Here is a 13,464-nt window from a genome sequence, read left to right on the forward strand (position 1 = left end):
CAGAAACGATCGTCGGTCGAATTATCGGGATCAGCATTTCCAGCGGTATTTGTGGCCTGATTGCGGACTGCTGCTGGCCTCCGCGTTAAAATCGAGCTAGGATCGTGGGTCAGGGGGATATAGGTGGAGAAGACTCGGTTGCCGCCGATAAATATGGCCGTCGTGGTTCTAGAGGGACGGATAAGGGGAAAGCGAGCAGAACACACGGAGGGAGAGCAAAAAAAAAAATAAACGACGGGATCGTGGGCGAAAGACGAAAAGGCGGGCCCCGAAAACGAGAGGGGTTGGAAGGCGGGGAGGGTGGCCGGCTTCCGTTGCCTCGTGTCCCCTCCGCCGACGAATACGCTCTTCCGGTAATCAAGCTTCCGCGAGCTGGCTCGAGGCCGCGCCGGTTGGACTAATTAATGGAGACTGATTGCTCGACTCTATCCGGGTTAACCCGCTGCTGACTTCGCTTTATCGGCGCTACTTAAATTTTCGAGTCCTTCCGCGGCCTACGGAGCCGTTCCAGCCCTTTCTGCGAACACTTTGAGCCACACGGAGGGGTGGGTTCGGGGGAGGTTGAAATTAATTCTTCGGGAGTGGGTTAGGTCCGTTATCGGAATCGCCGGCGGAATTCTGCGCCATTCAGATTGTCAACGAGGTATAAAAGGTCGAGGGAGGTTGCGAGTGTCATTTTACGGAGTTGTAGCTTTGCACATGTATCGTTTCGTTGTTAATCCTGAGATTGTTTCCTACCTATGGTTCATATGAAACTGAAACTTCATCCCCAATTTGTACATTTCTCGCAAGCAAAAGGAAGGGAATTAGAGCGACCAGGGGAAGAAGTTGCAGCCTTTGCGAGACAAATTTCTACAGGATTATTAAACGTGCCTCCTTCGCGTTCTCTAATATCCTCCGAGAGTACACAGGCCGAATACCAATAAGAGACCAGGCAGGCATTCTTTGATAAAACATAAACGTTCGTAAAACGGTTGCGCGCTATGGGAACCGTCATATTATGGCGGAGCAACAAGCTAGTAAAGCAAAGGATAAACCGTTACATCCGTCCAGACCGGAGGGCAAATCTTTATTAAAACTCGTGGACGAGATTGAAACGTGGTACATGGGGACACGGAACGCCTCTCTCAATAAAGACCTCTTGGTTTCCCTCCGCTTTCCCTCTGTATCTGCCGCCGCATCGAAATTTCCCTGGTCCGCCGTCAAAGCGCGCAACTTCCGTGGAAAATTCCGCGAGCGGGCGTTTCATCGACGTGGATCCGCGTAGTTCGGCCGAGCGAAGTTTACGGAGCGCGCCTTGCCGGTCGAAGGCTGGAATTAACATCGCTGTAAAGTTCCCGCCGTAGAATCCGATTACGAAAACGGTCCGAGGAAGCGTCCGGCAGCATTTCCTGCCAGCCCCTTCGAATATATAAGATCCGCTACGTAATCGACCTCTCCGAGGGACCTTTTTATCCGCGGACTCGGAAGAAACTGGACGAAGGCGCGTGCAGCTGGTGCCGCGCGTGCTGCGCGCGCGATGGAAACAAGAATTCGCAATTTCCACGGATAAAAATTTCAATGCGGGGTAAGGTAATCCGTGGGCATACAGAATTCGATGGCAGAGGGAGGAGACGCAAACTAGGCCCGCGGGGCGACTTGTATCCCGAGGATTTCACAAGTTTCTGCCAGGAAAATCTACCAGGGATTTGTTATAAACCGGCTGGATGCAAATCGATCGTGACCGCGTGGCCGAGATTCTGCTGTGCATCCGCGCTTTTCTCCCGCTCCCTACCGGAACGATGGCTTTTATAAAAAAGTAAATGGAGGGATCGATTAAGCGAAACGGGAATAATAAATGAACATCGACTGTTGAATTCTTTTCTCTTTCGCGGCTGCTCCTTTCCGCGGCCTGGCTCGCCGCTGGTGATTTTTCATATAGGAATTTCCAGGGAGCCCGGCAACGGGTCGCTTTTCATCTTTCCTTCGAGGATTGAAGGATGAATGGGGCTTTTTTAAAGGGAACGGTAAAAGAGCAACCTGGTGATTTTTCATCTACGAATTTTGGAAAGCTTGCAACGCGCCACTGCCTTTGTTTCGGTGCTACAAATGGCGGGCAAAAGCCGGGATAAGCGGCGCTAGGCGGCGTAGCTGAGTGAGCTGGACGCTGAAACTCTTTATCGACAAGCTTTGAGGCTGAAATTGTTCCCTTGTCCGCGCCGTTTTAGAGCATCGTGACTGAGGGAGTCGTCAGTGCGCGGGGATATTCAACCGGACTTTCATTATTATTTAAAGACTAAGCTGCCATTCAAATATGAATTGCGAATTCGGCGATCCACCCAAAGGCAGACCTAATCCTGATGAATAGAATTTTTAAGCATCACATATATTCGCTGGATTCCCGTTGCATCGCGGTCGCTCCGGCTTTGCCGATCTCCAATCAAAGTCCCGCGATAGATCCCACGAGGATTTATCGTGAATCAGCGGAGCAGAGTCGCTGGTAACGGGTCAGAAATAGGGCGAGGCTCTTTCCCAGCACCCCCATTTTCGCCGAGGTAATTTCTGAGTACGAAGGGTATTACCGCGACGCATAACTGCTGCGCTATCAAAGGAGAATGGCGCGCGGAGAATTTCCGGGTTCATAGTTAACCTACTGCGTGTGCACACCCACCGCCTCTCCGCCCGTCGTGGAAATCTTTGGAATTGTTTGCGCGTCAAAAGCCATTGGTCTTCCGATGTCGCCGCGGGAATAATTTGCAGTTCGATGTTTCACAGATTTCTCATTCCTTCTTCAACACTTCTTTTACCATCACGCTTTCTTCTTCGCGTTACTTCTCTTTCCTGTTTCTTTCAGACTGCTGTGATTTTTCAATTAAATAAGATATGCGAGGGGTTTTCACTAACGCCGAATACGTTCAGAGATACGTAACCGTGCGTGTTTTCCCATTGGAGCAAAACGTTGCGTACGTGTTTCATTTGGAATTCCTCTCGCGTTAAAAGTTATGCGCCGCTTTTCCTGTGTGCAGGAGCCCGTGACACGGTCGCATTTTCCCTCGATTTTCCCTACATCAACCGCGCCTTCGCCGTGAATCAGCTGACGCCGGTTTAATGCGCGCTTCAAATATGCAACGGAAAAATAAATCGATCCGGGCGTGCAAAATGGAACCGGAAATCAGGCTCTCGGAGATGAATGGGTGTCGAGTGAAATAGTAGGAAAAAAAAGTATGTCGCGTTCGATCGCGGGCTGAACATTTTCGCGCGTGTCCACTCGTTTTTTTTGCGCGCGCGTAGCTGTTATTACGGCGAACAGGTTGAAACGCGTGGTGGCGTTTGGTAGAGAGAGGAGTAGGGTGGAGTGTTAATGGTAGGCACAAAAGATTGTATATCGTCTACGAGGAATAATATATCAGTTTTGAAAGAAATCGACGAAGCCAGACACTCTGAGAACCCGATGCAACTCATGAATCACAGTGCCGCAAGCGTTTCACTAAAGCCTAGCAGTATTTTAAAATCAAAGGCATTCTACCCTTCGCACTTTATTCCCATATATTTCACGTTTCCCTATTCCTCCCACCCCAGCATATTCTCTTTTCTTCCTTTTCCTCGTTTCCTTTCTGCATGCACCCATTCTTTTCCCTCAAACCTTACCCACATCCACCTTCTATGTAAGGACCGAGTTTCTGGAAGCTTCAGCGATAATTAACTTCACACATCCCAATTCGTACTGAACAATGAAACGTCTATTCCTTAAATTATTTAAAAGAACTATAGATTTGCTTTTTGATAATCGAATTGTTGCAGCCAAGTGCTAATATTAACCGTTTTGTTTGTGCAGTACATCTTCAACAAGTTCGCTACGGAAAAATATTCCTAATGCGTGCTTTTCGAGTTCCAGCTCACGAAGCTCTCTTTTTCCCTTTTTCCGTACTTAAACTCCTCTTTCCTACCCCTACCCTTATCCTGATCTTTCCCATTTCTTCACGCGCTCTTTACTTCCACCTTTCCCTTTCTTCCCTTTTCCTCCATCATCTGTTTTTCCATTTTTCCCCCTGACTCAGGTGCTCTCCGCTGTTTTCCTCCCTCTGTGCTACGCCCCTTCCCAGCTTCACCTTGTTCCACGTAATTCATTCTCCCGATCCCTACATGCCCCGAATTCTCTCTGCAGCCACTCCTCGACGACCACGTTCCCGCGTGCACGCAAAACGGAACGTGTCTGTCTCTCGAAAGCGGCGCACCTGTTAGCGAGGGGGTGAAAGCGCCCCGGTTTCCACCTGTCGTCGTTCTCACCACGACCGCTAATTGGATCGACAGGAAAGGAAAAGAGAGGACGCAGGGTTGAAAATGGCGCCTTTGACAAATGGGGGAACGGTCGCTCACCTTATCGCCATGCTCTTCGCTTTCAAGTGATGCCATCTCTGGTTCATCTCGTCCAGTCGACGTTGCAGCATGACAGCGTCATCCTGACTGGCCAGAGAGCTCAACAGCTTTCGCCCTGTGCCGTTCAGGGACGCGTAAACGTCTCGGTGGGTCTCGATCTCCGATTGGAGGTCCTGCAACAGAAAATGGAGACGTTCCCGTTAGTGTCTCTGGTGGAAGAAACATAGGCTGCTGAAATATAGGAGGAAATAGATAAGAGTTGTATTTTCAGCAGATTATGTAAGAACTTTCCGACGAAGCTGAACACTCAGGCCAGAATTTCTCAACGTAAATCGCACGTGCCGTCGCGAATTCACCGACAGATATTTTTTATCAATAGTTTCGAGTATTCACGGGCCATTTACCAGGCATTTCCTCCGCAGAAACATGCAGAAAGTATTCACCCGACGCAGAGAGAACGTTCACGGTGTTTCGTCATGGCGATGACGTGAATTGCGGCGAACGCCCGGGCAGAAGTGATTTATGCCTGGTTCCCATGTACATGGTCGCTGCGAGACCAGCCGTTGACGTGCGCCGTCGGCCGCCAATGAAAATAAATCGAGGCTGATGCAAGTGAATTAAGAAATATTCGTCGCCGACAGCGTGCAGCTTTCTTCCCCACCAGACCTAACCCCGTTTCGCTAATCAGAATTCCGATATCGCTAGTTTTAGCAAACGACTCTGGAACGGTGTATTTCCTTCTGACGAACATTTATAATCCCCAAGCATGGAAGACTTTACGTAACGGAGCCATAAAGCTATTTCCGACTAGAAGATTTCGCGAAAACACCAACGTAACTGCATGTTCTCAGAGTCACTCACGTGGACACTGTCGCAACTGAAGATGACTAACTCCGGTAAGCGATAGAGAATTAATGAACCACTGGGAACGCAGAATATTCCCCGACCAGGAACAGACAAGGAGATCGACAAATGCTTAAAAGCTCCGTAGAAACAGCGGAAGCTCTCAGCATTTTCGTTTCAAGAACGTCTGCCGACGTTCCACCGGTTACTTGGCAGAGTTCCGCCGGAAAAACGGATAATAATTCAGGAGCTTTTGTTCCCTGGCGGGTCGGGACATTAAGTTCCATAATTCAAGGGAGCACAGATTGAAACTCGTCCCAGGATTGAATACACGAGATCCAGGGAATACTTCATATTTCTCGTTTCAAAGACTCGCCACGTTTTCCACGCTTAATCAGATGCTCGCTCCTCGGCGTTTGTTCTCCGATTCCCTCGATCCTCGAGGCCTACGTCTAAGGTTGTCGCGATTTTAACGACTCGATTCCCATCTGTGTTCAGGATCCACTGATAGCTTATGCGCGCAAGACAGAAAGTTCGTCGAAACGTTAGGGACGGAATCATTCCCGATTCTGGATTCACCTAGAATATTACCTCCGTGCTTAATGGAACATTTTGTACATTCCATAAAGCAGAGGGAAAACATTGTGGCGCGTTCTGCGTTGCAGCTACGTCTGAAAGCTGCTCGGCGCATCTGTCATAAAGCTTTTCGTTGGCGAGCTCGTCGAGTGTACGAATCGGTGACGTCTATTTGGAACAGTGGGGTATCTGCGTCGCGGACGATGAAGTCTGGTCGCTGACGTCGGATTTATCGTCGAGCCTGTTCACTGGGAACCGCCTATGCTACCACTACAGCGATCCTCGTGGATCGACGAACTGAGGATTTCCCTTCCCTTTCTATTGTCCCACAATGCACGACTGTACTGAAAACATAAGATTCTACAACCAGGAGAATCAGTGGAAGGAAAAGAATCTCCCCAAGCGATGCCTCTTAACTACCCATTTTAACTTCCATTCAATTTCCCCGGGGCGCCTCGTCGCCGCGTCTTTCAATTTCCCTGGCGAAATAAACTCTGGGAAATAAGATAATATGAACCTCCCTTGTTCTCCAATCGCGTGATACCGATCGATCCCGGAATGGTAGGGATGATCGAAGCGTTGCTGTCTTAAAAGCGCACTTTCGATGCAGATTAGATTTCATGGGTTAATGAGTAGCTGCAAAGCTGACCCTGTTAGACCAGGGGCCAATGGGAGGGAAGGGGGAGCTTTGCAGGGAAAATTCGACGGGTAGATGGGCTGGAAAAACGCGGGAAATGCGAAGGCGTCCCTCTCTCGTGCTTCTTATCGCGGTTACGGCCCGTGCAATTACGCAAATGCGCGTTATCGATGTGCCCCGGGGCCGCGTAGCCTTTTTTCTCTCCTCCGTTTTTCTATTTTATCCTGCCTTCCGTTAATCGCCGTTACAGGGGCATCGTTGCGCTGGGACAACCGCGTGAGATCTCGCCCAGCGATCTGAAGCTCGAGCGTGTGCCTCGGCCAGCTCCATTCCGCGAGAACGTTAATGTGGCGAACGACGGGCGATAATTGCGCGATGCTCGTATCTACGTCGCGGTTTATCGCGTCTGGCCGACGCTGATCGTTGATCGCTGCGGTTCGATCGACGACGTTGGAAAATGAGGGCATTCGTGCGATGGGAATCTTTATCGATCGGGAGGACACGTATTGCGAACAGGGACTTTTATTAGCGAGACACAAAGGGAACTTAAGTTTTTAGTGTGTCATTTGATCTCTGAGGAAGCTGCACTGTTGGCGAAACGTCAGGATAAAAATCTAACTTAAATAATTAAACCTGGACCGTGAAAGCTTAAAGCTCTGAATTTAGATTCTAGCGTTGAGTAGCTTATTTAATCTTTAAAATTAATTTGGTAGCAGAACAATAGATGTAATAGTAATAGGCTACTTCTGTAACAGAAACAAAGCGCGGCTCTTGTCATTTGATGGAAAGATGTATGTTTTATGCTCAACGATTTCGAAGGGACGTCTTTAACTATGTTCCGCGAAGCGCGCAAACAGCAGTAACTAAATCGATTCTATGGGCGTTCGTGCAGAGTTCCGATTCAATTACATCCCCGAATCCTTACGCTCGAATCGAAGCGCACGTTCTGCCCGCGGCGAGAGCGTATCATGTGTTTTGATGCCTCGCCGCGCCGCGCCAAGGACGTAATATTACGTCCCCGGCTAGAGACTTGCTTTATTGCCCGGCGTTATGGCTCCTGATAATATTCCGAGCACATGGTATACGTAATTGGCAAAGGGGAACGCGGTTGCGAGCACCTCGCGAACGATACCTCGCGTTCCATTTATCATCACGTGCGTCTGACGAGCTCGGCTCCTCTGAAACATGACTAACGACTTTGTTACTTAATTAGAACCGTCACGGCTCTCGGGGATCTCGCCAGCACGACACCTTTGATTCAAATGTTTCACTTTTCGCGGGATAGAATTTAATTACATCGCGAACCTAAGTAATCCAGCTGTCATCTCCATGTCACGCTCTGTGAAAATCTAACTGCCTCGACCAGTAACTAGGTAATGTCTATTCAATTACATTCTTCGATAACATTAAAATTTCTAGTTATGTACCTGCTAATTTCACGGAGACGGTCGTACATTGAAAAGTCGCGGGGAGGTCGTCGGATATTATTCGTCCTTGGGGTGAAAATTTTCGGGGACGCAAAGGAACGATCTTCCAATGACGGAATCCGCATAATTTAAAGGGTTTCATCTTTCGAACGGGTTCGCTGCTCCACATGACGTATTTAATCGGCGGTGCCAGGGCTTAATCAATGTCTGACACTTACGCGGTCGCGGGTCGGTGACGTGCACGCCCGTCGAGGATTTCTAATGAGGAATTGCCGATTACCCCGTCGGTATACCGAGATTTCACGACGATTCGGTCCCGCTGCGCCTCCCTAATATTCAACCTCCGAGGAGATAAAGCCGGCGAATTTACGTGATCTATGGAAGACACGAGCCGAAAGGGATTCACTCGGAACGGCGGGCTCCTTAACAGTTTGTCACGTCGCGGGCTTCGTTATTCATGCTGAGTCACATAAATGTTGAACGACTCTTGGTATTTATAAGATTTCCAATCTCCAAAGGAACATTTAGAAGTAAACTCGACTGCCGAACGATCCGCGAGGATGGGGTTTATCTCACTTACTAAATAGAAGCTTGGATCAGATTTCGAATGAGTTTACATTACATCTCCATTAAATGGTTCATCAATCTGTTCTGTCTACGTGTTGCAAGTTTCCACCGACCAATACATTTGTCAATCAATTACCATCGAGCGGCTGCACGCGGAAATAAGCCAGCTGCGGGTTGTTAAAAATCCGCTGAAAAGGTGCGTTCGTAATTGAGCGTTATTGAAAAACTGGATTCCCCTTAATTGCCCTGGGTGATCAAAAAGTGAGCTTCACACACAGATTACTTCCCTCCACTGGTCGTCTACTGCGTTAAACGCATCCCCGAACTTAAACACAACCCCCGAGCCACGCGTAGCTACCCCAGCTCGAGGCAACTCGAAACGAATGAAACTTGAGAGCACCGAATCTCTCTAAAATCTTTATCGCTACCTTAAGGAGGTATACCTGTTTGAACCCTCGGAAAATGTGTACACTTTGTGGATTTTTTTACAAGTCAACGGCTCGATGAAGATTTCCCGTTTTTGTATTATGTTTACATAGTATTATGAGCTACTTAAAAAAAAGTTTCAGTTAAAAAACTATTATTTTTCCGAAGTTATGCATACATATCCGAAAGTCTCTTGATTTTAGACGTTTATTATTTATAAAGAAAAAGGTGGCCTTTTCTATTAGAAAAATGTAACTTTACCTTTGATCTCTCACCTTTTCTTTATTTTTCAAAATTTTCAAATCGGTCCCGTTGGACGATAGCTATTGACATACTTTATAAGAGGATTTTATTATTTTTTATTTCAGACACGAAATACAGCTATTTTCAGGCCCACCGTTTAGCCGTCTAAAATTTAGATACTTTCGGATATGAAAACTTCCGAAAAACAATAGTTTTTTAACTGAAACTTTTTTTTTAAGTAGCTCATAATACTATGTAAAGATAGTAAAAAAACGGGAAATCTTCATCAAGCCGTTGATAAAAAATCCACAAAATGTACACATTTTCCGAGGGTTCAAACGGGAATACCCCCTTAACCATCCGCCACGTTCCACGCGATAATACGTCTGCATTTACCTGTTCGAAGAGATGTAGCTCCGCCAGCAGCGTGTAGGAAATGTAGATGTACCGTGCGTCGTCCTGTTTCCTGCGGGCACGTACCCCCCGAGGAGGATTCCCCTGTGGGGCGGCACGCCCCCCGGGCCAGGTGCCCCCCTTGCGCACACTTTCACGATAATCCACCGTAATTACGTACCTCGAGGCTCCCTCATCACCCCGACGGTCCACGCGCGACACGTATAGCCGTCCTGCCCCTCTGCCGTCAACCTTTACCTGTCCACTATCCACACCCCGGCACTCGACCAATATCTGCACGCACTTTCGCCACGGTCCACCCTTGTCCCCCGTCCACTCTCCCTCCGCGTCGAGCGAGGCATTTTTGCCCTTCGTGGCTCCCGTTTACGACCCCCGGCCACGCGATTAACCGTGTTTTCCTAGCGTAATCGGCCCCGCTTCGACGGCTGCATACAAATCCACGAGCATTCGCGTGAATTATCGATCACCATTAACGACGCTCGGCTACAGGGCAACGGGGGTTGGGGGGCGCGGCACGTGCGCGGATTTTGCAAGGGTTGCTCGCGACGGAGCAAGCAAAAAATGTTGGGGCACGTGTCGCGATTAACCAGCCAGAAGAATTTTAAACGCACCGAGGCTAATGAGCGCCCGGAATGGAGCGCCTCAGACGTCTTGCAATGGCTCGCGCGGGGTAATTTCCTTGTTCGTGACCGACAGCGACTTATAAAACTCTGTTTTCTGTTAGAATGTAACGTGAAGAAAGATTGCCCTCTTATCTTCCAAAGGGTTGCAGGCAGCAGGAGCTATGATCTTGTGAAGATCTAAAGATACATAGGAATATTCGAACCACCTCTCTCAAAGTCAAAACCAAGCGCAATTGTCCTCCACTGCGATCACACAACCCCTAAACAAAACTTCAGCAAACAAATTACCACATTAATCCAAACACAAGCAGCACCGATGCAACTGCAACACCCTAGCCCACCTCCGAAATCTCAGTCTGCTCAAGCACCGATGCATCTGACTGTTCCAGGCCCATTGTTACAGAAAATCTAATTCCTCCGTGAGAAATTATCCTCTTATTCTCAAAGGGGTTGAACAAACGCTAGCCAGAGCAGCAAACATCTCCTGTTTCATTATGGAATCAATGACGCGTGGTCAGCTTCTTCCGATAGCGTTGGGATAATATATGGCCGTGGTTGGAACAGTGACGCATTCCGTCGGATTAGAAACCGAGCCCGGACTCGATTGAAGCTGAAAGGGGAGGGGGGGTTCGGGCGATCGAAATAAAATATACGTGGCGCGGAAAGGAGCCGCCGAGGGATGAATAATGCATGATGGTGGGACGAACAGCTTGTGGTAAGTAACGAGGCGGATTTGTAAAACAGCACCGCCACGACATCCCCCTCCGATGAACTGCAAATAATTTAACCCCTGGTCGACACCGTACGGTGGACAGGGCGTATAAAGAGGAACCCCTGATTTTCCCGTTTCTCGATCGGCAGGCGTATAAGTAATTCCTCGATATTGGATTCGGGCACGGTGGACGACGATTATGCGAGGAAATGAAAACGTGGATTCTCTTGGGGAACCTGCAGTCTCGTAGATTTCGCCGGCTTATCCCTTTGCTTCAATATTTGAGCGTCCGAAGAACGGGAATCTTTGTAATCAAATTTCTTATTTCCGTGGGCCGCGTGTTTGCGGTTGCAGTGGACGAGGTATCGTAGTTTCAGAGTCATAAGTGGTTTGGTTTTTTTGCCGCGGATTATTTGATAAGCGAATGACTTATCCAAGGTGCTCTTTTCGTAACAGTTCTGCCTCTATTGAAGAATATGAGAGGCTAACAAGATCCGAGAGTGACTGCGTCGTTTCGCGTCGACAATTGAATAGCCCTTGGAACGAAGTTGCCAGGGATTTGAGGGAATTTTCAGAAGCATAAGGCACCATGTTCTCTAGACTAGATTGATAACAATTTCCCTCGAACGAAATGCAAAGTGAACGTCGTACTTCCAAACGAGTTTCGTGGAAACCTCGCACTTTTTTCCCGCGGTACGAACTCAGCGGCGAGAAAGTCCTTTGACTAAAATGAAAAGTTACGACGGAAATGACGTCGCGTCGATGGTCGGCGACGTGGATTTCGTCGGCGTCCTCGTTAAGAGGTCGTAAAATGATGAACATCGTAGCATCCGATATTCCGCAAGCCCCTCGAGAATTCTTAACCAAAAGAACTGCAAGAGACAGCAAGCAAGTCACATTTTAACGCCTTTTCGACATCATCAATAATGTGTACCTACTTAATACCAACGATCTGAATCATAAACAAAATCGACGACTTCCTCAATTACCTTTCTCTATTCTTTATAATAGAGATTACCAAACTCAGCGACGATTTCAGGTTAATACAAGAGCAGAATTGGTGAATGCTTTAATATTTGATCGCAGAAGTGTGCTTTCCTGCCTCGCCAAGTTTTCGACGCGCCACGTCCCTACAACTGTCAAACAGGCGTCGTTCATTTCTCTCGCCGCCAGGGACGAGGACCGGGGGTCGTCGCCGACGGAATCCATTAACGGTGTCCACGGTTCGACACTTTCCCCCCCCCCCCTCCGTCTCGATCCCCTTCGAGGCGGCGAGAGCAGACCTGCCAGTCGAGCGCGTCAAAAAATGGAACGCGCCCCGCGACCGGGGGCGGCAGCGGGGAGAATTTCATTTTAATATCGTCTAAACGTCACGGGCCCATTGGAAACGTTCGTTGACGCGACAGCAGTCGGAGGAACGGCTGCCGTTTGTCTTCTGTCGAAAACACGCGGCTCAACTTTCTGCTCCAGTGCTGGAAAGAAGTGAAAGTTCCTCGAGTCGAAGGGCCTTTTGGGCGAAGAAACTTCGTGCGAAGAAACATGGGCGGAACTTGGAGAACGACGAAACTGTTGAGTTTCAGAGAAACGAGATGCTCCTCGTAATGAATAATTATGAATTCCAAAACAGCCTGCGCTTGATCGCGACATAAACAGTAGCTTTTGTTACCCTAAAAATTCGCCTTTTCCATCGCTCCATCGATGCATAAACACGCGCCACTTTTGTTTCGAGTTTCGCCGACGAGGATCACGCTTAGCGTACGAGAAGATCGAGGCGAATGGTAATGCCGGTGGCTCAGGGTCTGATGGAGAAATTGGTGTACCAACCACCGCCGTAATGTTACTGAAAGAGGCCGATGCGAGGAAAGGGGCGGAGGTGGGTTCGGTTAAGCGGCTTGCGGACGATTAAAGAGCGCCGCAGCAGCCATCGTCGCGCTCCAGCTTCATCCCCATTGGCGATCAAAACCCAACTGCCTTGTCGTTCGGTTAAATACGAAGTACCCGGACCTATCCTCTTCCCCTGCCTTCGTTCCTCTTCTGATTTTTCCTTTTCCCGGACTCCGAAGCGACGTTCGCAACCTGCAGTTCCGTGGCATCGACGTTCGTCAGCTCGAGTTATTTGGATGGTCGACCATTTGGATCACCAGAAACGCGCGGCGATTGCCATTTATATGCGATTCAAGCTGATACTATCCGCTCCTGTCGTTTTAAATAAAAAATGACGCGGCGAACGCGTTACCAGATTCTTCCCAATTTCTCCGTGGAATTACAAGGCGACATTCTGGTCCCCGCGCAGAAACATCGATTTCCAAGGCTGCACAGGTTGGCCGACGAGAAGCGTTAGCACGAAACACGTCCATATCGGATATGAAACTTCCTCCAGGAGATGGAACGCAGGACACCGTCTACCAGCCGCATACTCAGGATATCTCTCCAGTCGTAGCCAAGATTCCCGAGAAAAGTTTCATGGAGGAGCGTCGACAAAGCTCGCGGAAATGTCGACTAAAGCCTGGTCAAGTGACTCAGGAAACTGCCAGGGCATACCTTCAAAATCAAATTTCCTGGCCCCAGCTGCAAGAGGACACCCTCGCACGTGTTTCTTCTTCCATATACTCTCGCCCTCGAGAAACATTCAAATTCCAC

The 13,464-nt window shown here is 48.7% G+C and overlaps 1 protein-coding gene across 6 annotated transcripts in view; it reads right to left on the reverse strand.

Annotated features, from left to right (window-relative positions):
• LOC143368939 (dystrophin, isoforms A/C/F/G/H) overlaps positions 1 to 13,464 on the reverse strand; it is a 338,640-nt gene that overhangs the window by 73,363 nt on the left and 251,813 nt on the right. For all 6 annotated transcript variants that reach the window (XM_076812178.1, XM_076812183.1, XM_076812184.1 and 3 more), the window contains one exon: positions 4,357 to 4,529. In XM_076812178.1, coding sequence (XP_076668293.1) covers positions 4,357 to 4,529 — 173 coding nt within the window. The remainder of the gene's footprint in view (positions 1 to 4,356; positions 4,530 to 13,464) is intronic.

Source organism: Andrena cerasifolii, chromosome 5 (genome assembly GCF_050908995.1).
Source record: "Andrena cerasifolii isolate SP2316 chromosome 5, iyAndCera1_principal, whole genome shotgun sequence".
Lineage (NCBI taxonomy): Eukaryota > Metazoa > Arthropoda > Insecta > Hymenoptera > Andrenidae > Andrena > Andrena cerasifolii.